A 26170-nucleotide genomic window follows, 5' to 3' on the forward strand; every position below is an offset into this window, starting at 1 on the left:
AATGGGAAGATTCTGACAGACAGTGAATATAGGAAGTACTACCGCAAAAGTGAGCAAAGAAATGGTGTGGGTGGAGAGGGAAAAGAAGATATTCTGTTTGTTTTTTTAAAATGGAAGAAATAACAGCAATGATAAAGCTAAAATATGTCATAAAACCATATACTTTTGGAAATAATTCAAGTAAGGCCAAAACAATCTAAATGCAGAAGACACCGGACACAGCTCTCCCTTTTTAAGACTCTGTCCTTCTCTAAAAATAGAATGCTCAAGAGGAAAGGATTTTGGATCGTAACAGTCAGGTCCCAGGTGAATTACTACTCTGCTCTTTCTTCATCCTTGAGCTTGTCTAGCAAAGTCCCACAAAACACCTATGCCTCACTTCTATGACCTTGAGTTACTTAACCTCACTGAATCTCAGGTTTCTCATTTGTATAAAAAAGATAATACCTCAGACCACTGTTGTGAAGGCTAAAAGAGATAACAAGTCTTAAACGTATCAAGGCATTCAATAAATGTCAATTCTCTTCCTCATCTGCCCCCATCCCTGCCTCTCCTTCCCAAAGATAATGGCCCATCTTTTTCGTGTTTCCCAATGGGCTTATGACTGGCACTTTGGGCAGGACAATTCTTCCTCATTTGGAACTGTTCCATGTATTAGAGGATGTTTAGTATTTCTGACCCCTGTCTATTAAAGTCTAGTAGCAACCTACATTCCTTGTGATACCAAAAACTAACCTCCATACACATTTCTAAAAGCTTTTAGAAATATTCAACAATGCTTTGGCTTTAATATACTTTTATTCAACAAGAGATAAAATATACACAAATGAAATGGCTAAATAAACACATATAAAACATCAGGTGATTATTTCAAAATAGACCTTAGAATCTCAAGTTTGGAAGTTATCTCTTGCTAATTAATTAATTAATCAATTCAATAAGTCAATTACTAGATGTTGGAGCCAGACAAGATAGGTTAAAATCCCAGCTCTACTACTTACTGGCTGTAATAGTGGGCAAGTTACTTAACCTTCTTGTGACTCTTTCCTCAGCTGTAAAGTGGGACTAATAATAATACCTACCTCATAGAGTTGTTGTGAGGATTAAGCATTTATAACAATGACGGACACCGAGTTTGCACTAGAAGTGTTTGCTATTATTATTATATACAGTGTAGTGAGGGAAAAAGATATTAATAAAACAGTGACACAAATATGTAAAGGTGTAACTGTGACAAGTGCTGTAAGGTAAAGGTTAACAGTGCTAGGGGAAACTATAATAGGGGATTAATACAGTTAGAAAGCCTCGTAGAGGAACTGACAGGAGCTGAGAGCTGAAGGATGGAGCGTTATTATCAGGTAAAAAAAAAACATTTCAGAAAGGAAAACTAGTTATGCATTCCAAAATATTTGAGAACCTTCTATGTGCTAGGCATTTTCCTGGGTCCTGGGATAGGGAGGGTCAGGAGTGTACGTGTGGGCTCCTATTTTAGATTGGGCAGTAGAGAAAAGCTCATCTAGTGGAGTCACTTTTTATAGAGACTGAAGCGAGGGAGTGAGCAAGTGGCTCTCTGGGGCAAGAGTATTTCAGGCAGCAATTCCAAAAGCCTGTGGTAGGTAACAGCTTGTGCAGAGGACTAACTGGCTGCATGGTCAATCTGCTAAAACTTCATTTCTTTTAACTGTTTAGTTTTAAGTGATTATAATTTTACCTACAGTATCTAAAGAAATGCTCAATTTAGCTGTGCTCAGTCCCGATGCAGCTGGAGAGAACAAAAGAGAACCGAGAGGGTTGCATTAAAAAGATAAAACTGGATAAGGGTGGGGCCAGATTTAGAAGATCTTAAATGCAAGGCTATAGAGTGTAGATTTGATTTTGAAGTTAATTGGGAATTACTGAAGGTATTTTAGAAGGCAATAGATCTTATTTAAGTAACATTTCAAGGAGAAATTTTGACAATTACCTAAAGGGGTTTAAGAAGCATAATGTCAAATATAACTTTGTTTTACAACTTGTTACAGATTTTAAGACATCAATCTTAATTTTTAAAGTACCACACATTTCCCTAGTTTTTCAAAACAAATGAGTGAGTATAACTTTCTTAATAAAAACACCTAAGGTCAAGAATCACCAAAATGTAAAAATTAGTATATGTTCAAATATATTGATGTCTTCAGGGATTAACGAGGTTGTTCCTACATTAATATATAACACCTACTTTCATTTCTAACATGGCCAAATAAAAAGAGATGGACATCTAGTTGCTTCTGAATAAGGCACACGGACAGCAAATTCCTTGACCATGTTTACTAAGAAGTGGCAAAAGAAAAGCCTAAATATTGCTATCTGTACAATACTATGTTGATTCAAAAATTCTTTTCAGATAGTATCATAGCCTCTGAACTTTGTCATATCTATTCCTAAGTGGTATTTGTTGAACAGGATCAAAAGAGCAAGCTGGTAGAACTTCACTGTTGAGACTAAAACATTAAGGATGTTTAATCCACTGTCCATTATACTAGAAAGGCATTTTTCTAGTCTACAGAGAGTAGAGTATAAGGGAAAGAGTGAGTAATGAAGGGCTTTAGTTACTAATCTATAAAACAAGAGGGTTGGACTATATGATATCTAAGGTTCTTTTCTAGCTCTAAAATTTTATGATTACTGCATATGATTAGAAAAATATACAAGAAATAATAGCTAACGGGACTGTATATTTTTATCTTTATATCCCTAATGTCTTATAATGAGCCTGATATATTGTAAGTTCTCATATATTTGATTAATGAATTAATTAATAAATTATAAAAGTAGACATGGACTCCAAGAAAGCAATTTACCCATTTAAAGTAGATGCAAACATACAATATATTTCTCTAAGAGAATCAACATATTACAGTAGAGTACAATGATTGGCAATAACAGCCAATCACAATGAGGACTCTGAGGCATCAAAAAAAGTCAAATGTGCCCAATTTTTTGCTTATAAAATTAGGAAAATGGAAAGATCATGTTTTATGTTAATCATTGAGGGTGGTTAAAACTCTATCACTTAACAAGGGTAACATTAAATTTTCTGGGAGATTCACTTACATAGAACAGCTCATTCCTCTATGTTTAATGAACAGGTGTTAAAACCTAATTCTCTTCAATAGTAGCAAGATAAAATAAACCAAATTGAACAGGCAAATCCTTAACTTATATCTAGCTACTGTTCATCCTAGATAAAATATAAGCCAATTACGTTAAAGATTCACCCCCAATTATACGTAAGTACAATAAAATTTTATTTAATTCATCGATTGTACTAGTACCTCCTTCTTCAAAAGCACTCAGATGTATCTCATGTCATTCCCTTGCTCTAATCTCGCCAATGACGTTTCAGCATAAGAATAAAATGCAAACTCCTTAGCATGTCCTGTAGGTTCTACATCTGGCCCCTGTCTACCTCTCTGACCCTTTTTTCAATCTTCTCCTCCCCTTTGATTTTTCTGCTTCAGTCACATTGCCCATCTTAGTGTTCTTTAATCACTTCAGTCTTGTTCTGGCCTTATGGCCTTTGCACTTTCTCTTCTCTTTGCCTAAAGACTCTACCTTCAGATATTTACAAATTGGAATCCCTCATTTCATCATTCAGATCTCTGCTCAAATGTCGCTTCACAGAGGCTTTCCTTAAAGATTCCATTCAAAATAGTGTCACCCTGCCCTTGCCCCTCCAATCCCTTATCTGCTTTATTTTTCTTTCTAGCCGTTAGACTAAGTGGAAAATATAAATTATTTGGTTACATATTTGTTGCTAGTTTCCCCTCTCTGTGAGAGTGTGGAATTCATACCCCAGAACCTAGAACAGTGCTTGTCAAATATTTAGGACTCAATACACACTTGTTGAATAAATGAATGAATGAACTAACGCAGATTTTCAAGATATATGTGCAAAAACAAGTGCAGAACAGTGGACTTGGCATGCAACCATTTGCATTTTTAAAAGATACATACATACTTGGATACACGTGGGCTCTCAGGAAGAGAACACAAGAAATTAATAACAGTTGCCTCATGGTGGGGAAATATAAAGGTCTGGGTGATAGGCAGGCTGACTTTCTACTTTATATCCTTTTGTATTGTTTGGTACTTTAAATAAATCTAGGTATTTTTATTTCAAAAACAAAACAAAACACTATTAAAATTTACCTTAAACACAATCTTTCATTTAATAACAATGTTACATTTATGGAATACTTTCTATTGAGTCTTTATTCTACAAATAGAAACCGGCTAAGCAATTTACATACTTCTCATTTAATCCCCATAACAATCCTATGATATAGGTATTATTATCATTCCTATTTTATAGAGAGAGTAACTATAGTGCAGAGATATTAAGTTAACTGGCTAAAGTCACAGTACTGGAAGCACAGGACATGGAATTTGAACTCTGACTGACTGAACCTAAAGCTCAAGTATTTAATCACTACTCTCTCTGATGTAAACATATAATCCCCAGAAATTTTCTTATAGAAGAAGTGAAAAATATATATTTGCTTACTTTTGATAGAAACCTCAGGGTCTAGTACAGGAGGAGCTCTTGAATGAATGTTGAAATAAAACTGAAAGTTTATGATTTCTCTGTGCTTGCTGGATATCACACAGTATCTATTCTCAGCAAACATGCTATTAACTGAGAACTTTTGGATAAGGTCAATACGGTGATAACTAGTAATAATGAACAACAATGATTATCATTTTGAGCACACTCAACGTATCAGGCATTATGGTCAACATTTGACATCATCTCATTCAATCCTTAAAATAATCATATAAGGCAGATTCTATTACTGCCTCTGTTTTACAAAAGCAGAGACTTAGCTTTAGGATAAGTAATTTTCCCAAGATGACACAGCTAGTGAGTGAAGAGTCAGAATGTACACTCAGGTCCAAACCCAAAGCCCATGTTCTTAACAACTATGTTCTACTGGAACCAGAACAGGACACTTTCAAACAATGAAACAGAAATGTTGCACAAGTTATCTTGAACGTGGAGTAATACAGTCATAAATTATTTCTCAAATACAAACTCAAATCTGAATTAGATCCAGAATCAACTTTTTTTTTTTTGTGAGGAAGATCAGACCTGGACTAACACCGGGGCTAATCCTCCTGTTTTTGCTGAGGAAGACCAGCTCTGAGCTAACATCTATTGCCAATCCTCCTTTTTCTCCCCAAAGCCCCAGTAGATAGTTGTATGTCATAGTTGCACACCCTTCTAGTTGCTGTATGTGGGATGCGGCCTCAGCATGGCCGGAGAAGCGGTGCGTCGGTGCGCGCCCGGGATCCGAACCTGCGCCGCCAGCAGCGGAGCGCCCACTCAACCGCTAAGCCATGGGCCGGCCCCCCAACAAAACATTTTGTAGGTCCAGGAACTATCCTCCACACTATCACTTACAGTCTCGATGCGACTTAAACCTTTTTTTGGAAACAACTTCAGGGTAAGAGCCACTGCTTCTAACTTACAAGCATCAAGGAAAAATGAAAATTTCAAACAGAGGGAAGGGCAGCACTGACACCCGGGCTACTTTTCCCTCTTGATTTTCACAGAGTTCACAGCATAACAGTCATGTTATCGTGTACCTTAATTGATAGAGGGTATATTTGCAGTGGGATGAGATGCACTTTTCAAATGAAAATTTTAATACTTTTTCAATAACGGATAAAGACAGACAATCTCTGTTTACTGAAACAGACAATTCTTACAAAATAACAGAAACTTAATAACAAGCACTATCTAGTCTTCGGATCTTATATTCTCTAGCACCAAAGTTCACGAATGCCTCCCAAAATCCACGGGAGGGGCTCCATGTGGTGGAATAACACTACCAACTACAACCTGTAGAATGCCTGACACGTGTTAGCCAATTGTTAACAGTGACTGACCTGAGCAACCAGACTGTCAATTCCGGTCAAATAACCTCTTAGAGCCAGCAGCAGTCAGCCCCGACCTCTCTGTAAGCGAGTGCCCGGCGGGCTCCTAAGGGGCAGTCGCGCACAGACCCAGAGCAGAGGCGAAGGCCCGACTCTCAGGCTGACAGCCCCTCCACCCGCAGGGGCGAGGGCCAGGCAGTCTCTCCCACACCTCAGCCGGGCCTCAGCCGTCCCGCCAGGCAGCGCTGGCAGGAGACGGAAACAATAAGTTTTCACAGATGAGGCGTACGGGGGACCCATTCTAGCTTAAATTTGAGTCAGCCTAAAACGTGTTTTCCCAGAGCTGCCCGACTTGCGGCCCAAACAGGTTCCCCGCATCCGCTCCCAGCATCTTCCCAAAGCCAAGCGCGCGCTCTCCAGACGTGCCTCTGGAGACAGGGAGGCACGTCTCCCGCCGACACCGACACCGACAGCAGCACGTCTTTCAAGGCCAGGGAACCAAGGTCGAGCTGACCCGTGTCTGTGCTAACCCGGGGCAACACACGTCCCGCGGCTTTGGGGGAAACACTGTCTTCCTGTCACGCTGGCTGTGCGTTCTTGGTGGGAAGCGTGGTTCCCAGCCCTGCGCGCCGCACTGCCGGAGCGCTTCTCCCCGGGGGGCCGGGGCGCCCCAGCCCGGCCCTCGCGGGAAGCTCATCCAACCCCCGTCTACCCACAGATCCCTACTACTACTCGCCTCCACACAGCCTCGGGGCTGTGCAACGGGGACTCAGGGCGGGGTCCGACTGACCTCTGCCCGGCGGACAGCGGACCCTCGCCGGACAGACAGCGTGTACCGCGGGGACCCAGGGCTCCTCGCCAGACAGCTGAGCCCGGAGCGCCGTGTCCACCCGTGTCCGGAGCACACCACTGGCTCTGGAGTCGGGAGGGAACTTCCCAGGATAGGGTGCTGAGCCTGGAGCGCTCGGGCCGTCTGGGAAAGGCGCCAGGATGCCCTTTAAGACGCGCGGCTTCCTCAGGAGTCAGGGCGGGAGGTCCCGGCCCTTCCTGCCGAGCGGTCAGGGCTCCCAACCAGGCAGAGCCAGCTCCTGCGGGGCTCGGGGTCCTTCTTCCTTCCCCTTCCCTGCAGGGACCCCAACCACCCCTGCCCCAGTCCCCTCCCCGCCCCCGCCCCTCCCCCACCCAGCGTTTCCGTGTTTGTCAACAACCCCACCTGGGCCTCTACACCTGAGGCGGCGGGACCCCTCCGCTTCCAGCGAGACAGGTCATCAGGAGGAGAGTTCTCGAGACCAGAGCTACCTCCTCGCCGGCCTCTCACTCACCTCAGGCCCAGGCGAGGGTACCGCGACACTTCACTTCGACATCCGCCTCCCGGCGGCGATTCAAACTCTGCCACCAGATTCAAACCCAAGCCAGCTGCCTCAGCGCCTGCTTTCATTGGCTGCTGTCTTCGTGACGTCACCACGTTGCACGTTGCCGCGGCGCGCTGCAGCTCGGCGCCTGGAGTCTCAGCCGCGCGGCGCCGTGGCCGTTGCTCAGCTCTGCGTCGCCGTGGCAACGCGCCGGGCTGTGGGCGGAGTCAGTGGCCGAGGTGGGCGGGGCTCGGCCGAGCTGCAGGTGGGAGGCAGCCGCCTGGGATCTTCAGGCCGCATCCAGAGCCGGCGCGCGGGGCGCGGTCCCGGGGTTCGGGGTGTGCGTGAGATGGGTGCGGGCAGGGGGTGGCGTGTGCCCTCTGCTAGGGGGAGAGGCGGAGCCTGTGGGGCGTGGATTAATGGGTTCTGAGTGTGTATCTTCTTGTCTCTTGTGGGTAGTGAGGCCTCCAAGGCACAGGTTCGTCCTCTGGAAGGTGTAGGGACCTGTGCCTTGGGGCCACTTTCGCTTGGCCCGAACTCGGGTCAGTTCGCCTCGATTAATTGAAACGCCGGGGCTTTTGGTTGGAGGCCCCAGGCTTGATTTCTCAGGACTCCCGGGCCTACTGCCGTTAGCGCTGAGTGGGAAACTATTTGGTGTTGGGCTGCTTTTTAGAGTTCTTTCTAATGATGGCATGACAAAATAAATGTGTAAATGTATTGGCCTAATTCATTATTGGATGCAGTAGTTTTTTAAGTCCTAGGCTGTAGGCATTATTTCAGAATGTACACTTTAAAAAGGGAAAAATACCTGGGAAATATGTTTGCTAAGATAACTCGTGTTTCTTTGTCAGGATATTTTTAATAGTACGATCTGTATGTTGTTCTTTATGTTACCATTATTGTGTCCATTCATTCAGCAGTTATTGATTGTAGATTTTAGGGACATAACCCACAGTTGAGTCAAAATCCCTGTCCTCTTGGAGCTTCTGTTCTGGTGATTCAGTATCACGGTATCAATAGGATGGAACAACACAAATGCAGACTATTATAAGTGAAATGTGTATGGAAATTCTCCATATTATGGACATTTATTTCCTGTTGAAGAAAAATCAGAAGCACTGTGTATTGTATATGATGCTTGTTATATGATTGTTTCTGAACACTGGCTACAGAATCAATAAAACTACTAATTGCTGGCTGTATTATATATACCTTAGCTAATTCAGTAGTTATTTGTGAGGTGCTGGGTTTGGTAATAAAAGTGAGAAGCCTTTTTATTTTATTTCAAGTATGCTCTCACTCTACAGAACTTGACCTTAGATGTCCCAGGCATTTTATTAACTTTATATATGTTATCTCATTTAATTCTCAAAACAGCTCATGAGATGTAGACACTATTTATTTTACTGAAGAGAAAACTGAAGTTTTCAGAAAATCACTAAAGGAAAATATTTCTCTTGAACTGTACAAACCAGCCAAGTCAGAATTGAATCATATGTCCCTGAAATACTTTCTAGATTAAGTTATATTAAGATGCTATCTTAGTCTGAAAATAGGCATATACTACCAATTTCTCATAAAATTGCGGTTGATCAGCGGTGAATATGGAGGTGTTTTAAATGTCGTCATTTTTGACACCCACATTGTATAATCCGTTCCAGTCTCACAGGTGTTTCTACACCTAATCTAAATACTTATTTTACATACAACTTTAAATTCTGCCTTACACTTGCCATCTAGCAGTGTTCAGATGATGAGGTCCGTATTCTTAAGGAATTGTATATTTAGTTAAAGCAGGAATTTTAATGTTAGAATCAATGCCATTACTATGCCAGCTGGCTTCCCTTTAGTTTGGCAATACATTAAGGAGTATAAAAGAAAGGATAACAGACTGGCATACTTTGGAACGTAATGAAGGGAAAAAGAACCAAAACTTTCCAAACACGTAGTGCTAAGGCGACAGAAAGCCCCACCTTTCGTCAAAAATTGAAATATAACTAACTGCCGTGTTATTCAGAACACAGAAATTTCACATGGGTTCATAGTAAACTGAAAGAGTGGGGATAAGGATAAAATGGAAAGTTAGACTCAAGTTGTATCAGACATTAAAAAAAAAGTAAAAGTGAATTTAAACCTGGCTATGGTAGGGTCTTATTTACCCCTGTGCCCCAGGAACACCGTTTGGCACCCCCAGCGCCTGACGACCCTGTGGCAGCCGGGGGACGCGAGCAGCGGAACGAAAGGCAGAGGGACTCGGTTGCTGGGGCGGACGTGGGCCGATGTGTCCGTCCTTGCGCGTTTCCCCCAGGGCTGCGACCTAGACGTGCGGCAATTTCAGGTTCTCCGGCGCCGCGTTGGTCGTCGCCGGCCCGAGTCAGAGGCCGACTGAGACATTTCCGCACCTCAGGTGAGGAGCTGGTGGCCGAGGCCGGGAGCTCCCGTGGAGCCCACCCCAGGCTTCGGGGGAGTTCCGGGGTCGCTGGACTCGCCTCGGCAGAGGGAGCACACGCCCCCTGTCCTGCACGCTCGTTCACCCTGAGTTCAGGAGTTTCTGAACAGTTTTCCTTCGACGGAGTGTAAATCTGAGGCGAAGGGGTGCATCCTCCTCTGTCCGCGAGAAGCTTCTCGCGCCCTCCGCGTTCGGGCGCCAGCCTGCGGGTCGGGATTTTGGCCGTAGCCATGACGTTTCCGCGCGGGTTTTCTCTGCAGGGAGAGCTGGCGGCAGTGCTGGTGATGGGCAGCGCCGTTGAGGAAGTCGTTTTCAAGGGTGCATCGCTGGCCTTTGTGTCCCCATGGTTGAAAGAGTAACCGGGCCAATTCTGTGGTCTCGGCAGTTGAGACTGGACTCTGCTGGCAGAGAACAGTTGAACAACTTACCTAGGACCCCACGGAGTTGGCTCTAGAGGCCGGGTTTCCCGACTCCCTGCTGCTCCCTGGGACAGAAGGCCCTGAAACCATCCCACGTCGTTTAGGGTGGCTGGTTCTTAGCCTACAGGGGTGCTCTGGTTGTCCGGTAGGAGAGTGGGCTGCAGGCGAGAGGGAAGGAACTCCCTGTAGAGCTGGCCCCCTTCCGTTTTTAGGGAGGTATTCAAGGAAGCAACCAAAAAGGAAATTTAATTATTGAACCCCTTTCTCTATGTTGATCCACATTAGTAGCCAATTAGTGCATAATAAAATCTTCAGGCTTTGCACCTGTATAGTTGAGTAAATACATAGAAAGTGAATGCGGAAAAGAATTAAATGGGGGCAAAACAAGCATTTTTTCTATCTATCCTACTTGCTTTTTCCTGTGTGGTTCTGTTGCCTGTATTGGAATCGATGGGGGTTTTTTGTTCACTTGTTTTTTAAAAAAATTATCAAAATCTGGACATACAGTGTAGCTTGTTTAAATCCTCCAGATTCCAGTATTTAGACCTATACATTGTATGTCCTCTGTTGGGTACCCCACAGTATACTGTATTTCAGAGTGGAGTAGGACAAAGCAATAGGATATTGGCTCCTTAAAAAAAGAAAGAATCTAATTCATGAAATACCACAAATACGTAGTCAATGTAATTGAAGTACCATCCAGTTACATGAGTGCATTAAATAGAGTCAGCGGTCTGTGTTTATAGCATAGAGGTTAAGATGGCAGGCTCTGGGGGTAGAATGCTGGAGTTACAGTTCTAGCTTTATGACTCTTTAGCCATGTGACCTTTTGGCAAATTACTTCTCTGTTTTCCTCATCTGTAAAGTGGAAATAATAATAGTACCTAGCTCTAAGAGTTAGGGTAAGGATTGAATGAGTTAGTACATGTAGTGTGCTTAGAATAGTAAGTGGTACTTAGTAAGTGCTTAATAAATGTTAACTTTTATTTTGAAAAATATTAGAAACACTAAGTTAGAGGGTACTTGGGTTGACTTTGTATAAGCTTTCTGGAAAACATAAGGGATAATTAATGATTTGGCTACTTTGTCACTGCTTAAATCCAAAATTTTACTTAAAACACTCATTTCCAGTCTACTTTTTTTTTGCCATATTTTTCCTGTGTCACATTTGCTGCATAAATTCTGTGGATCATGTCTTTGGTAAAGATGAAATATTATCCTCAAGGTAACATCTTGATGTTATATTTATATAATATCAAATATATATATTGGTATTTCTTTTCTAGTCATTACATATGACCAACGTTTCAACAGTGTGCTTCATTTTCTATTGGAAAAGGAAGGGAAGGCATATGTAAGCGTGAGTTATTATGTTTCTTGAAGTATTTTGAGAATGTTGTTTTTGATAGGGTCAGTCAGACACTTGAAATTTCCTAAAGCAAATTTTGATAAAAATGTTAATTCTGTAGAATCTGGAATTTATCGATCCATTCATTTTTTTTTTTTTCCAGAAAACACTTATTAAGCACCTAGTGTGCATCTGATTTTGTGGATATAAAAGTGTAGATCTTACTCTTAAATAACTCTTAATCCATGAGGAAGAGGGAGTAGTGTTAACTCAGTATTTACTGTAGTAGTATCAAAAATGTTGCTTGCGAACAATTGGGTAAAAAGCATAATATTTTCAAAAAGTCTTCTGTTAATATATTTACATTATTTTTTCCTCTGCATTTTAAAGAGTTACAGATTATAGAATAAAATTGAACAAGTATGAGAAAATGAAAGAATGCATCAGTTATTTATTTGCTTGTTTTGGGGGGCAGGGGACAGACAATTAAAACAAAGGTGGATATAAAATGCCAACGTGTGCTCAGTTGAGTGTTTCTAAAGTTATAGTTTAAATTGATATATACTTCATTGATCTATAGGCCATGGTGAGATGATCTCATCAGAGAATATCCATGACAAGACTGCACGGTTTTCGCAGACTGATCACTTCCTTTTCTTTTTGGCTGTACGTGCCTAGTCTTTCCCAGGGATAGTTTCTCAAACAATTAAAGTGAAGATGAAGATTTAGCATTATGAGAAAAACAAATAGAAGAGCTTGAAATAAAAGACCACCTGAACCTCAAATAGGATAATATTTATAATCCCTTCAGTCACCCACATAGCTTTTTCAAATAAACAGTTCTAATGCATTGAACCCATTCTTTAGACTTAATTAAAATTCAAAAAAAGTGCATTTCAGAAAAATATCTAAATAATCAATTTTTACATCTCTGATGGTTAAAACACTGATGGTCTTGGAGCTTGTCAGGCTACACTAAAAAGTTATATTTTCAGATCATTTCTGGTGTTGTCTTGGGTTCCTTCTTTGCTTAAGGAGGTTAGTCACCATCACTTGTTTGAGGTGATAAGTCTTACATATTTTTTTCTGTGCTAAATATTGCATATTAATTTGCTTTCTCCCAAGTATTATAACAGTCTTTTTAAAAATCCAACAATCTTGATATTTTTAATTTTTTTTCTAGATTTGTTGACCTACAGAATGCTTCGATACCCGTATTTTTCTAGAATCTATAAAGAATTTCTTTCATGCTGGTTGGAATCTCGCATATTTAGTTTAGGTGTCTGGCCAAAAAAAATACATGCTACAGCAGAAAGATATAATGACTATGAAGCCCAGGAGCAAACAGATCAAACTGGAGCTCAGGAGTTACACAAATCTCAAGACAGAAATTCTGAAGCCATGACTAAATTACATGTTCCAGTAATGGTGGATGAAGTTGTTCGTTGTTTGGCACCACAAAAAGGACAGGTAAGTTGATTAGTTTTTATTTTTTACACTTTTTTATTTGAAATATAATTTGCTTATCTTAATAGTCATAATTTTAGAGTGTACAATTCAGTGGTTTTTACTATATTTACAAAGTTATGCAGTCATCACCACTATCTAATTCAGGAAGATTTTCATCACCCCAATAGGAAACTCTATACCCATTAGCATTCATTCACTCCCCATTGGCCCCTTTTGCCTTGACCCTGACAACCACTAATCTATTCTTTGTTTGTGTGGATTTGCCTAGTCTGGACATTTCATATAAATGGATTCATACAATATGTGGCCTTTTGTGTCTGTTTTCTTTTACTTAGCATGTTTTCAGGATTCATCCATGTTGTAGCATGTATCTGTACTTCATTTTTTTTTTTATCCCTGAATCACTCCGTTGTATGGATTTGCCACATTTTTTTAAATCCATTTATCAATTGATGGCATTTATGTTTACACTTTTTGGCTACTGGGAATAATGCTGCTATGAACATTTATGTACAAATTTTTGTGTGGACATATGTTTTCACTTCTCGGGTATATACCCAGGAGTGGAATTGCTGGATCATATGGTAATTCTATGCTTCACTTTTTGAGGATCTGCCGAACTCTTTACCAGAGTTGATTAGTTTTATCAAATAGCAGGTTTAAAAGAAGAGCATTACACTGGCTAACTGGTTAGGGTGTGAAAACTGAATTGTAGTATAGCTTCTTGAGAATTTTAGTATCTTTTCGGGAATGACTGGAGACAAAGGTATGGATCTGAATTCGTACTCCCTGTTTCCTTAGACTTAGTTTTCAGCTACGTTGCTGTCTTATTCAGAGTTCTCCAGAGAAACAGGACCAATAGGATATGTGTGTGTGTGTGTGTGTGTGTGTGTGTGTGTATGGGGAGATACAGACAGAGACAGAGACAGTGATTGATTGATTGATTGATTGATTGATTTTAGTGAATTGACTCTTGTGTTTATAGAGGGTTGGTTAAGTCCAAAATCTGCAGAGTAGGCTGGCAGGCTGGAGACCCAGGTAAGAGTTGCAGTTTGAGTCCAAAGGCAGTCTGCTGGCAGAATTCCTTTTTGTTCCATGGAGGTCTGTCTTTGTTCTATTAAGGCTTTCCACTGATTGGATGAGGCCCACCCACATTATGGAAGGTAATCTGCTTTACTCAGTCCAGCAATTTAAATGTTAGTCTCATCCGAAAAATACCTTCACAGAAACATCCAGAATAACGTTTGACCAAGTATCTGGGCACCATCGCCCAGCTAAGTTGACACGTAAAATTAACCATCACACCTGCCTTTTTTGTAGTGTTGCTGGCAGGATTATATAAGGTCTTAGATATGAAAATGCTTTAAAATCTGTAAAGAGATCACAAAAATGTTAGGTGATATAATATCCTAAAAGAAAAAGCTAGAAACTTTCTGAAAATTAAGCACATTTACAAAGGAAATTTTACAGTAGTAAATTTTCTTCAATTGTCTGTTAATAACTTAATGCTGCTACTGAGTTTAGAAATATGATTTCTTATTCTAGAAGCTACTATTATTACCTAAATCAGTTATTTTCATTTTAAAAGTTACACCTTGCTTCTTTTTCCATCATTTAGTGATTTAGTGGTTAAGAGTAAAGATTCTATAACTGGACTGCCTAGGTTTGAATCCATTGTCTGGCATACATGTGTGCGCATACACACACACACACATACACACACATGTACATAGCTCTTAATTGTTTTTTTTGAGACTTCTTCAAGTTGGATCAGACAGTTTTCATGAACTAAGTTCTAAGCTACATGTATAAAGTATGCTAGATGTTGCTCATATAAAAGCCATCAGTGATATGACTTAGGTTGATTCACCATAAAAATATTCTCTTTACCTTATCCTTAGGCAGTATATATATAACAAAATAAACCCAGTATTCTTAAATGAGATTATGTGTATAAAGCATCTACCTCAGTGCTGTCACATAATAGGGACTCCAAAGTAAACATGAAAATGTAAATTAAAAAATTAAATTGGATAAAACTTCCTGTTAAATACAACTTTATCAAAATGTATTTATTCTCTTCATTTTCTTTAAAGATTCATAATGCAGGGATAGCAATTAATATCCATACTTAAATGTGAGTTTAAGAAAGTTTATATAAATGTGTATATTATATTTGAGATATATGTAGAAGAGGGGAGGGGCAGTTAGTTAGAAAGTGGAACTGAATTCAATGGCTTGAATTTGACCTCTGGAACCAGAAACGAAAGCTCATTGTATAAATTTGCTGAACACTAGTAGCAAAAACCAAATATTTATTTTGCACTAATCCATAAGTGAAAAACAACCAAACAAAAACAAACCCCAGTAAGTCTCCTACTAAATCAGTATTGGATCTACCTTTTTTAAAAAACCAGTGGAATAAAATTAGACGATTCTACAACCTGACCTGCTGTGCTGTTTCATTCTGTTCGAGTTCCTGACAAATGTAATGTTGGTTTATTTTGACATTTCCATTGTTCTGATTTGAGTTAGGTTTTCTAGTAACTTTTTATAGAAAGTTTAATTTTATGAATGTTATTTCTGAGAACTTTCATGTGAGGTATACTTAGAGATAATGTTATTTCTTACCTTTTCTGCTGTCTGGCAGACAGCCTTATTCACTATTCCCTTAATCTTCAAGTAATAAAGAACTGATGACAGTCCTTGGACAGGAAAGGTCTTCATTTCTTCCAGAATCCATTATTTGCTTCTTTTCTTCCTGAGCCTTTTCCCCAAATTCATTTTCTTTTGCAAACTATGAGTCATACTCTCACTTTTATCAATCACCAACTTAATTACTGTTTTTCACATCACCCTCGATGGTGAATTTATAAATGAAAATTTGATCATAACAGGAACCTTAAAAAATATAAGGCTTTGGTCATTTAATAGTTATTTCCTTTTCTTTAATATTTAAAAAGTGCTTAGCTAAAGAAAATAATTGATTTTGGGAATTTCTTCTGTGTCATAGCCAATTTACTGCATAGTAATTTAGTTTTATAAATACAAGCAAGATATTTACAAGTTTGAATTAAAAGAAAAAAAATCCTCTTATCTTCCTCTCGCTTGGAAGGTGCAGAAGGAGTTAAATAAATTATAATTCTTTCTCCTTGCCTGGTTTTCATTATTTCATATTCTGAATGAATGACTTGTTGTAAAAATGTATTACTTAGTCTAAAAACATTTTTCTTGCTCCTAGAGATCTTTTAATGTAGGCTACCTTGGTCAAGTTTTCATTCCTAATTTCTGAAAACTGGAGAAGATCAGCATGATCCTTCCTGGTTGAAGATGGTAGCAGTTTGGAGGATATAGGAGACTGAGTATTCTTTGCCCAATAGTAGTGCTAATTTAGCTTGGTGCCTTGGGATTTCTAGAAGAGAGGTAAGTTATGAGGGAGGTGATGGACGTGCAAGGACTAGTAGCAATAGCTGTGTAACTTTGGACAAGTAACTTATCATGGCTATGCCTCAGATTCCTCATCTGTAAAATGAGGAAATGTAACCTACCTCATATAGTCACTTTGAGGATTAGATGAGTTCACATATGCAAATTGCTTAGAGTGATATATTCCGAGTAGTATGAGCTCAATAAACATTAGCTATTAGTATTATGGGGATAGGAAGTGTCAGCATTGGTAGCTAGATACAATAAAATTCAGGAGAAAAATTCCAGGAGACAGCAAAGGTGGAAATAAAAGTTCCAGCAAAGGTGGAACCAACATGTCTGGAACTCGAGCTGAAAAAGTACCATTTCCTCTGCCTGAAACACTCCTTATCACCATCCTTTAGGTCCTGAGTCAAATTTCACTTTCTCAGGGAAGCTTTTTCTCAGCCTGCAGAGGAGGCAGGTCTCCTTGTTATACATTCGTGGAGTCATATACTTTTCTTTCATAGCACCTACAATAATTTATAATTATAATTTTTTAATGAGATTATTTGTTCAATGGACAGCTCTGCTAGCAGACTGCCCTCCATGAAGTCGTGCACATGTTTATCTTGTTTACCATTGTATCTCCAATGCCTAGCACAAGGCCTACAACATGGTGGGTTTGTAATGATTTTTTTTTTTTATAATTTTATTTATTTATTTAATTTTTCCCCCAAAGCCCCAGTAGACAGTTGTATGTCATAGCTGCACATCCTTCTAGTTGCTGTATGTGGGATGCGGCCTCAGCATGGCCAGAGAAGTGGTGCGTTGGTGCGTGCCTGGGACCCGAACCCCGGCCGCCAGCAGCGGAGCAAGCGCACTTAACCGCTAAGCCACGGGGCCGGCCCATGTAATGATTTTTCAGTGAATGAATAAAGGTCAAAGTAAAGTGGAGGACAGATGTGAGGCACCAATAAAAGGAATGTTTCTTGGGTACTGAGGTAGTTCTGGGGCTCGAGACGTTTATATGGTTCCAGCCTCCGTGTGGCAGGCCCAGTCTGGTGAAGTAACTGGAGAAACTTGGGAAAGGAACAGATACTAGGGCTGAAAAAATGAGCTGTATCTAAACTGATGCAAAATAGATTATGATAAATATCAGGCTAAGGTAGTAAGATTGAGTTTATAAATATTCCAAATAAGTTATCTATTTTGATATTCTAACATTTAATATTAATTTCATAATTACTAGATTTACCTAAAGTTGTCGTGGTACCAAATATGATAATTTTCTTTATAAAAAAATTCATTATGCTCCATATAATGGATTTTTCTTAAGATCAATAGCAGTATTTCACTTGTTTTACTTGAAAATCTTTATAATATTTAATGAAGAGTAAATATCAAAGAGAAAATCCTGAGACTATATGTTTGCTCTTTCTAAATATTGAAGGCTGATGGATTATAGACAGGAGGAGCTTAATTTATTTTATTTGACCTTGAATTACTGAAAAAGTTAGAAACTTTTTGAAGAGACAGGACCAATGCCACAGTACCTGTTGTGAGATGCCTTGTTTTTCTTTTTCAAGAAAGACTTATTAAAATTCCAGATGGAATGGAAGCTATCAAGATGTAGTGTTTCCTCTCCCTTATTTTTTAAAATATAGGTTTCTTTGAAGCAAATTTTTATTTTACATTGCATTTTACCGTTGTTTATTTGAAAAATGTTTTTGACTTAAAAAATCATGTGGCTAGTTAAGTATCCTTTATATCAAAATACCTTCTGGAGTGTGATATTTCAAGTGTTGTACTGGTAAATATTTAACACCTGGTCTCAGGGTTGGGCTGGGGTGTGGATTTAAAAAAACAAAAACCCTGATTAATTTTGTTTGTAGATTTTCATGATATACATAGTCCTATCATGGCCCATTTCAAGCTACCAACCTGATGTTGTTGAATGTAGCGTTAGGAAGAAATATATACAGTTGGCTCTTTGCAACAGGTGTGAACAACACCGGATATGACTCTCATAATTGATGCCATTAGATATCTGTGAATTATACAATGCAAAAAATTTTGCCTGAGAATTCTGAAAATTGGTACAGCCTGAAGGGTTTTTCCCTTAGCTCATTTGACATTTCCTAGTTAAGACCTGTGTTTTATGTTTCTCCATTCTGGAATGTACTATGGTGTACCCATAGAATGTTGTTTTTCATACATTTTTTAACAGTAGAATTGTTTTTTTTGTCTCTCTCATGAACAATCCATCCCAAATACAAAACAGATAAAAACAGTGATGTATAGTATAAATTTGTTTATATACTTTACTTGTTAAACAACTAGGAGGCATTTTGCTGAATGCAAAACTTTGAAATCAACATCAGTCTCCTTTTTTTTGCACAATTTGGATTCACACAGGTAAATAATTATAAAATGTAAGTAATAGTTTTTTTTTTTTTTTAAACAGTCTTCCTGGAATTTCAGCTTAATTTTTAATTAAATAGAGGTGGTAAGAGAATTTTTAATTAAATCAGAAAGGGAATTATATAGTAATAAATATATTAATTGAAGATTCTACCCAACTACAACAGCATGTGGGACATTTTCCAGGAGAGAGCATAGGTCAGGTCAAAAGTTAAGTCTCAATAGATTTTAAAAGATAGACATCATACTAGGTATCTTCTCTGACCCATTCTAATGGGTTAAAGTTAGAAGTCAATAACAGAATGAAAACTGGAAAATTCATAAATTTGTGGAAATTAAACTATACACTCCTAAACAACAAATGGATCAAAGAAGAAATCACAAGGGGGGCCGACCCAGTGGCGCAAGTGGTTAAGTGCGCACGCTCCGCGGTGGTGGCCCGGAGTTCGCCTGTTCGGATCCTGGGCACGCACCAACACACTGCTTGGCAAGCCATGCTGTGGTGGCGTCCCCATATAAAGTGGAGGAAGATGGGCACAGATGTTAGCCCAGGGCCAGTCTTCCTCAGCAAAAAAAAAAAAAAAAAAGATGATTGTCAGATGTTAGCACAGAGCTGATCTCACACACACACAAAAAAGAAATCACAAGGGAAATTAGAAAATACTTACAGACAAATGAAAACAGACACACAACATACCAAAACGTATGGCACGCAATAAAAGCAGTACTAAGGAAGAAATTTATAGCTGTAAACACTTAAATTAAAAAACAAAAAAGATCTCAAATCAGCAACCTAGCTTTACAACTTAAGGAACCAGAAAAAGAAAATCAAACTAAACCCAAAGGTAGCAGAGGAAAAGAAATCATAAAGATTACAGCAGAGATAAATGAACTAGAAAATAGAGAAAGAGTAGCGAAAATCAATGAAACCCAATTGAAGGGATCCACAAAGTTAGCTAAGATCAACAATCTTAGCTAGATAGACTAAGAAAAAAGGAGAGAAAACTTAAATTACTAACTTGAAAATGGGGACATTACTACCAATTCTATAGAAATAGAAAGGATAGTATGAGAGTACTATAAACAGTTATATGCCAGCAAATTGGATAACCTAGATAAAATGGACAAATTCCTAGAAACACAAAACCTACCAAGACTAAATCACAAAGAAATAGAAAATCTGAATAGACCTATAACTACTAAGGAGATTGAATCAGTAATCAAAAATATGACAAAGAAAAGCCCTGGACCTGATGGCTTTGCTGGTAAATTCTACCAAACATTTAAAGAAGAATTAAACCATCCCTTCTCAGACTTTTCAAAAAAACTGAAGAGGAGAAAATATTTCCTAATTAATTCTATGAGGCCAGCATTACCTTGCTACCATAGCCAGACAAAGACACTACAAGAGAAGAAAACTACATACCAATTCCCTTATAAACATTGATGCAAAAATCCTCAACAAAATACTAGCAAACAGAATTCAGCAGCATATTAAAAGGATTATACACCATGAACAAGTGATATTCATTCCTGGAATGCAAGGATGGTTCAGCATACAAAAATTGATCAAGGTAATACATTACAACAAGAAAATGAAAGAGAAAAAAATGCATGGTCATCTCAATTGATATAGAAAAAGCATTTGACAAAATTCAACATCCTTTCATGATAAAAATGCTCAACTGGAATAGAAGGAAACTACCTCAACTTAATAAAAGTCTTATATGGAAAACCCACAGTGAACATCATACTCAATGGTGAAAGACCAAAAGTGTATCCTTTAAGATTAGGAACAAGTCAAGGATGCCCACTTTCATCACTTCTATTCAGCATAGTAATGGAAGTTCTAGTCAGAGCAATTAGGCAAGAAAAAGAAAGAAAAGTCACCCAAGTTGGAAAGGAAGAAGTAAAATTATCTCTGTTTGCTGCTGATATGATCTTATACTTAGAAAACCCTATAGATTCCACACACACACACAAAAGCTATTATAACAAATAAGTGAATTCACTAAAGTAGCAGGATACAAAGTCAACACACAAAAATTACTATATGCAAACAATCAACAACCTGAAAAGGATATTATGAAAACAATGCCATTTACTATAGCATCAAAAAGAGTAAAATGCTTAGGAATTAACTTAACCAAGGAGGTGAAAGACTTGTACAATGGAAGCTACAAAACGTTACTGAAAAAAATTAAAGAAGACATAAAAAAATGAAACACATGTTCATGGATTAGAGTACTTAATATTGTTAAAATGTCAGTGCTACCCAAAGTGATCTGCAGATTCAATGCAATCCATATCAAAATTCCAATGATGTTTTTTTGCAGAAATAGAAAAAACCATCCTAAAATTTATATAGAATCTCAAGAGACCCCCAAATTGTCAAAACAATCTTTTAAAAAGAAGAACAAACCTGACAGACTCATAATTCCTGATTTCAAGGCTACAGTAATCAAAGCAGTGTGGTGCTGGTATAAAGTCAGACATATAAACCAATGGAATAGAATAGAGAGCCCACAATTAAACCCTCACATATATAGTCAAATGATTTTTGACAAGGGTGCCAAGACCATTCAATGGGGAAAGGACAGTCTTTTCAATAATTGGTGTTGGAAAAACTTCATATCCACATACAAAAGAATGAAGTTGGACCCTTACCTAACACCATATACAAAAATTAACTCAAAATGGATCCAAGACCTAAATATAACACCTAAAACTATAAAACTCTTAGAAGAAAACATAGGACAAAAGCTTCACAAAATTGGATTTGGTGATGATTTTTATGGATATAACACCAAAGGCGTTGGTAGCAAAAGAAAAAATAGACAAATTATACTTCATGAAAATGTTAAAAATTTGTGCATCAAAAGACACTATCACAGAGTAAAAAGGCAACCCACAGAATGGGAGAAAATATTTACAAGTCATATCTGATAAGTGTCTAATATCCAGAATATATAGAGAACTTTTAAAACTCAACAACAAAAAACAAGCAACTTGATTCAAAAATGGGCATAGGACTTGAACAGACATTTCTCCAAAGAAGATACATGAATGGCCAATAAGCACATGAAAAGATGCTCAACATCACTAATCATTAGGGAAATGCAAATCAAAACTACAATGAGATACCACCTCACACCTATTAGGATGGCTACTATCAAAAACACAGAAAACAACAAGTGTTGGTGAAGATGTGGAGAAATTGGAACCCTTGTGCACAGTTGGTGGGAATGTAAAATGGTATAGCTGCTGTGGAAAACAGTATGGTGGTTCCTCAAAAACTTAAAAATAGAATTACCATATGATCCAGCAATTCCACTTTTGGGTATGTACTCAAAAGAATTGAAAGAGGGGTCTCAAAGCAATATTTGTATACGCATGTTCATAACAGCATTATGTACAACAGCTAAAATGTGAAATTAACCTAAGTGTTGGCTGAATGGATAAACAAAATGTGTTATATACGTACAATGGAGTGTTATTCAGCCTTTAAAAGGAAGGAAATTCTGCAATATGCTGTAGCATGGATGAACTTCGAAGATGTTTTGCTAAGTGAAATAAGCCAGTCACAAAAAGACATATACTATATGATTCCACTTACATGAGGTATTTAGTGTAGTCAAAATCATAGAGACAGAAAGTGGAATGGTGGTTGCTAAGGGCTAGGCGGAGAGGGGAATGAGAAGTTTTTGTTTAATTGGTATAGAGTTTTAATTTGACAAGGGTAAGTGAGTTATGTAGAGGGATGGTGGTGATAGTTACACAACATTATCAATGTATTTAATACCTACCATTGAAAGGTATACTTAAAAATGGTTAAAATGGTAAGTTTTATATTATGGGTATTTTAGCACAAGAAAAATTTTTTTTAAAAAACACAAGTTTAAAAACAATTCTTTTTATATTACTTTATGGTTTCTAGAGGTAGATGATTGTTTTATAATTACATGAGAGCATTCAATTAAAATGAATATTGTTGCTTCTTTATTTTACTGTTGCAGATTCTATATTTCTTACAGATTTTTTAATGTATACTTCTAAAGTATATCTATATTTAAAAATCCTATTAGTATTGTATTTCATGATTAGCTCTGTGTTTATTATAGACAATATTTTAGTGACATTTATTTTGTTATCTGGGCTGTTAGTAGCATTTATAAGAGGCCTGCACTACCTGGTGGTGTGATGAACATTTTACATACCATTGTTAAGTTATGAGATCTTTCAGCGAGTCAGCAGTAGTATAGCAGTTCCCCCTTATCTGAGGTTTCAGTTACCTGCCATCAACTGCAGTCCAAAAATATTAAATGGAAAATACCAGAAAGAAACAACTCATAAATTTTAAATTGCCCCCTGTTCTGAGTAGCATGATGAAATCCTGCACCAACCTGCTCCATCCTGCCTGGGACATGACTCATCCCTTTGTCCAGCTGATCTGAGCTGTGTACACTGCTTGCCCATTAGTCACGTAGTAGCTGTCTCAGTTATCATATCGACTGTTGTCTTGTCTCAGGGCTTGTGTTCAAGGAACCCTTGTTTTACTTCATAATGGCCCCAAGGCACAAGAATAGTGATGCTGGCAATTCAGATATGCCAAAGCGAAGTATAAAGTGCTTCCTTTAAGTGAAAAGGTGAAAATTCTGGACTTAATAAGGAAAAAAAAAGTATGCTAAGGTTGCTAAGATCTACGTTAACTTTTATTACAGTATATTGTGATAATTATTCTATTTTATTGTTAGTTGCGTTGTTAATCTCTTACTGTGCCTAATTTATAAATTAAACTTTATCATAGGTATGTATGTATAGGAAAACATCGTGTATATAGGTTTCAGTACTATCTGCGGTTTCAGGCATCCACTGAGGGTCTTGGACCCCATCTCCAAGGATAAGGGGGGGAGTACTGTAAACACAAAACAATTAGACAAATATTAAATTCTTATATTTGATCATTTAATAAAATTTTTTTCTTATCAAACATTTTTGATTATAAAATTTACAGTTTATCAAAACTCTAATTTGTATTAGTTAATCCTATCTTACTCACTGAAAGTATCAAATTTAGAAATTCCCTTAGAGTTTTTGGATGGGGTGTATGGGCGTATGGATCCCATGGGTAAATTTAGCGTATTCTCTCTAGTGGGAATGTATATGGTTAATATTATTTATAAAATGCTTATTCATATCATAAGAAATGTGAAAAATTGATGCAGAAATGAGTTTTCTGGTTATATTTTTCAGATTTTAGTTGGTATATAAGAAAAAATAGTCTTTATAGCTAAATGAGCTACTCAGTAATGCCCCAAATGTTACTTACTTTTTTCTTTGACAATTCTTTAAAGCTTTAGAAGTAAATGCATCATTTAAACTAAAAGGAATGGGCCGGCCCGGTGGCTTAGCAGTTAAACTTAGCGGTTAAGCTTAGTGGTTAAGTGAGCGCGCTCCGCTACTGGTGGTCGGGGTTTGGATCCCAGGCATGCACCGTCACACCGCTTCTCCGGCCATGCTGAGGCCAAGTCCCACATACAACAACTAGAAAGATGTGCAACTATGACATACAACTATCTACTGGGGCTTTGGGGAAAATAAAGGAGGAGGATTGGCAATAGATGTTAGCTCAGAGCCGGTCTTCCTCAGCAAAAAGAGGAGGATTAGCATGGATGTTAGCTCAGGGCTGATCTTCCTCACAAAAAATAAATAAATAAAATAAATAAATAAATAAAAGGAAAATAACTGATTCATGCTTATTTTTCCATAATAATGTGGTACTATTTAAAATATTATTTATTTTACATATATATATTTTTATACACATTTATGTCAATAAACATGTATAATTACATTAGTTTTCATATTGAAATCTTTAATAATTAGTGTATTTCTTGAATGTATACCCAGCCTTTCCAGTAAGTTCAGCATCCATGAGAATCTTCTTGCTTTTCTACCAGTGAATTAATGCATTTTTATCACTGTTTATAATTCTCTTCATTAGAATTTAGAAGCAAATTATAAATAGAGGACATCAGATAAATAAGACCAGTAGCTTATTAGATTCTTTTGTCTATCCAATATCGTTAAATTATCTCCTTATAATTTGGTCTTTTTTTATAGTCCAGAGCTGAATCTTTACTACATTTTTGGTACTAAAATATAAGAATTAAGATTTTTTTGTTTTAAATTCAACTTACAAGTAATTAGAAATTACAGTTTGAAAAGTCACTAGTCCAAATATAACCCCAAAATAATTGTTGTTCCATGGTTGTGAAAAATGATGTTCTTCCATGTCTAGAAGTCAGACATATATACTGAATTTTTTAATTTATTTAAGAGCTATTTTTCTAGTTCAGTAAATAGAAACCAAGCATGAAAACAGAGGTCCATTCTGTAAGGGAAGCTCGTAGAAAGGAAAAGAAGAAACAAGTGAGGTTTTTCTGTTCACAAAGCACCTTCGCATGAGTCATCCTGGATACTGGTTACTCTCTATTTAGGTCAGCACTAGTCCCTGATCAATAGTCTAATCATAGTTACTGCAAGAGGCTGGGTCCAATGGTTCTGTCTTTTCCTATTGTTTTTCTAAGGCCCACATTATTTTTGTTAAGAGTAGTAGGAAGCGTACCTTGACCTTGTGAGTTCTCATAACGCTTTATTTTATTCTTCTTCCACTACCTTCTCCTCTTATAACAAACTCCTGAGCTGTAAGTAGCATACTTAAATGTTATTTTATAATAAACCAAGTTACAAAGCTTTATGGTGACTCATCTTGTTGCAATGTTCTGTGAACTCTCTCTCTTTCTTCTTTTCTGTGAGTGCTAGTTTTTGTCTCCTTTGGGTGAAACAAATACCGTTTACCAGGAGGTAATGTGCATTTAAAGATTTTATTTACTTTGATGAATGTTGTTTTAGAAAGTATTTATGTGCATTGTTTTAACTACTTATTTTCTCTTGTTCTGTATAAACTTTTCACTTTGGTTCCTCAAGTATGAGATGTCATTATATCACGTTATGTACTAATTTAAGCATATATTTTATTCTTGTCATATTCATTTGCTCTGTGTGATATACAGTATTTTTCTATATTTATAATTAAATTTCCAGATAAAACCTAATTCTTTCTTTTGTATACTTTTTTCTTTCTGGGAAGCGAAAGAAATTAACTTTGATTATTGAGTATATTCATAAAGATGGAGATTTTGCACATGAGGCCAATGTATGCTGGGATGAATATTATTAATAATAACAACCTAGAGTTATATAAAATTTTACTGTTTGCAAAGCAGTTTCATATATTGTTCCCAGTGCTTTCCCTTAGTGCTGATCTCAGTAGCATTTTGTACAAAGTATCATGTTAAATGTAGAAAGAAGGAGAGGAAAT

At 37.8% G+C, this 26170-nt stretch overlaps 2 protein-coding genes across 5 annotated transcripts in view; one reads left to right on the forward strand and one right to left on the reverse strand.

The window, feature by feature from the left end:
- Positions 1 to 7327, reverse strand: part of KIF18A (kinesin family member 18A) — a 90110-nt gene extending 82783 nt beyond the window's left edge. Inside the window, exon 1 of one of the 2 annotated variants that reach the window (XM_058546175.1) lies at positions 7242 to 7327. The gene's annotated coding sequence lies outside the window, so the exon portion shown is untranslated. Of the gene's footprint in view, positions 1 to 7132; positions 7222 to 7241 lie in introns of those variants that run through there. The other variant, XM_058546176.1, reaches the window with a different exon arrangement.
- Positions 7328 to 9518: 2191 nt separating this feature from the next.
- Positions 9519 to 26170, forward strand: part of METTL15 (methyltransferase 15, mitochondrial 12S rRNA N4-cytidine) — a 191744-nt gene continuing 175092 nt past the window's right edge. Inside the window, exons 1-2 of one of the 3 annotated variants that reach the window (XM_058546180.1) lie at positions 9519 to 9678; positions 12671 to 12957. In XM_058546180.1, coding sequence (XP_058402163.1) covers positions 12688 to 12957 — 270 coding nt within the window. In that variant the 5' untranslated portion in view covers positions 9519 to 9678; positions 12671 to 12687. Of the gene's footprint in view, positions 9679 to 9701; positions 9930 to 12670; positions 12958 to 26170 lie in introns of those variants that run through there. The other 2 variants (XM_058546179.1, XM_058546178.1) reach the window with 2 other exon arrangements.

Source organism: Diceros bicornis, chromosome 7, assembly GCF_020826845.1.
Source record: "Diceros bicornis minor isolate mBicDic1 chromosome 7, mDicBic1.mat.cur, whole genome shotgun sequence".
In the NCBI taxonomy this organism is placed as follows: domain Eukaryota; kingdom Metazoa; phylum Chordata; class Mammalia; order Perissodactyla; family Rhinocerotidae; genus Diceros; species Diceros bicornis.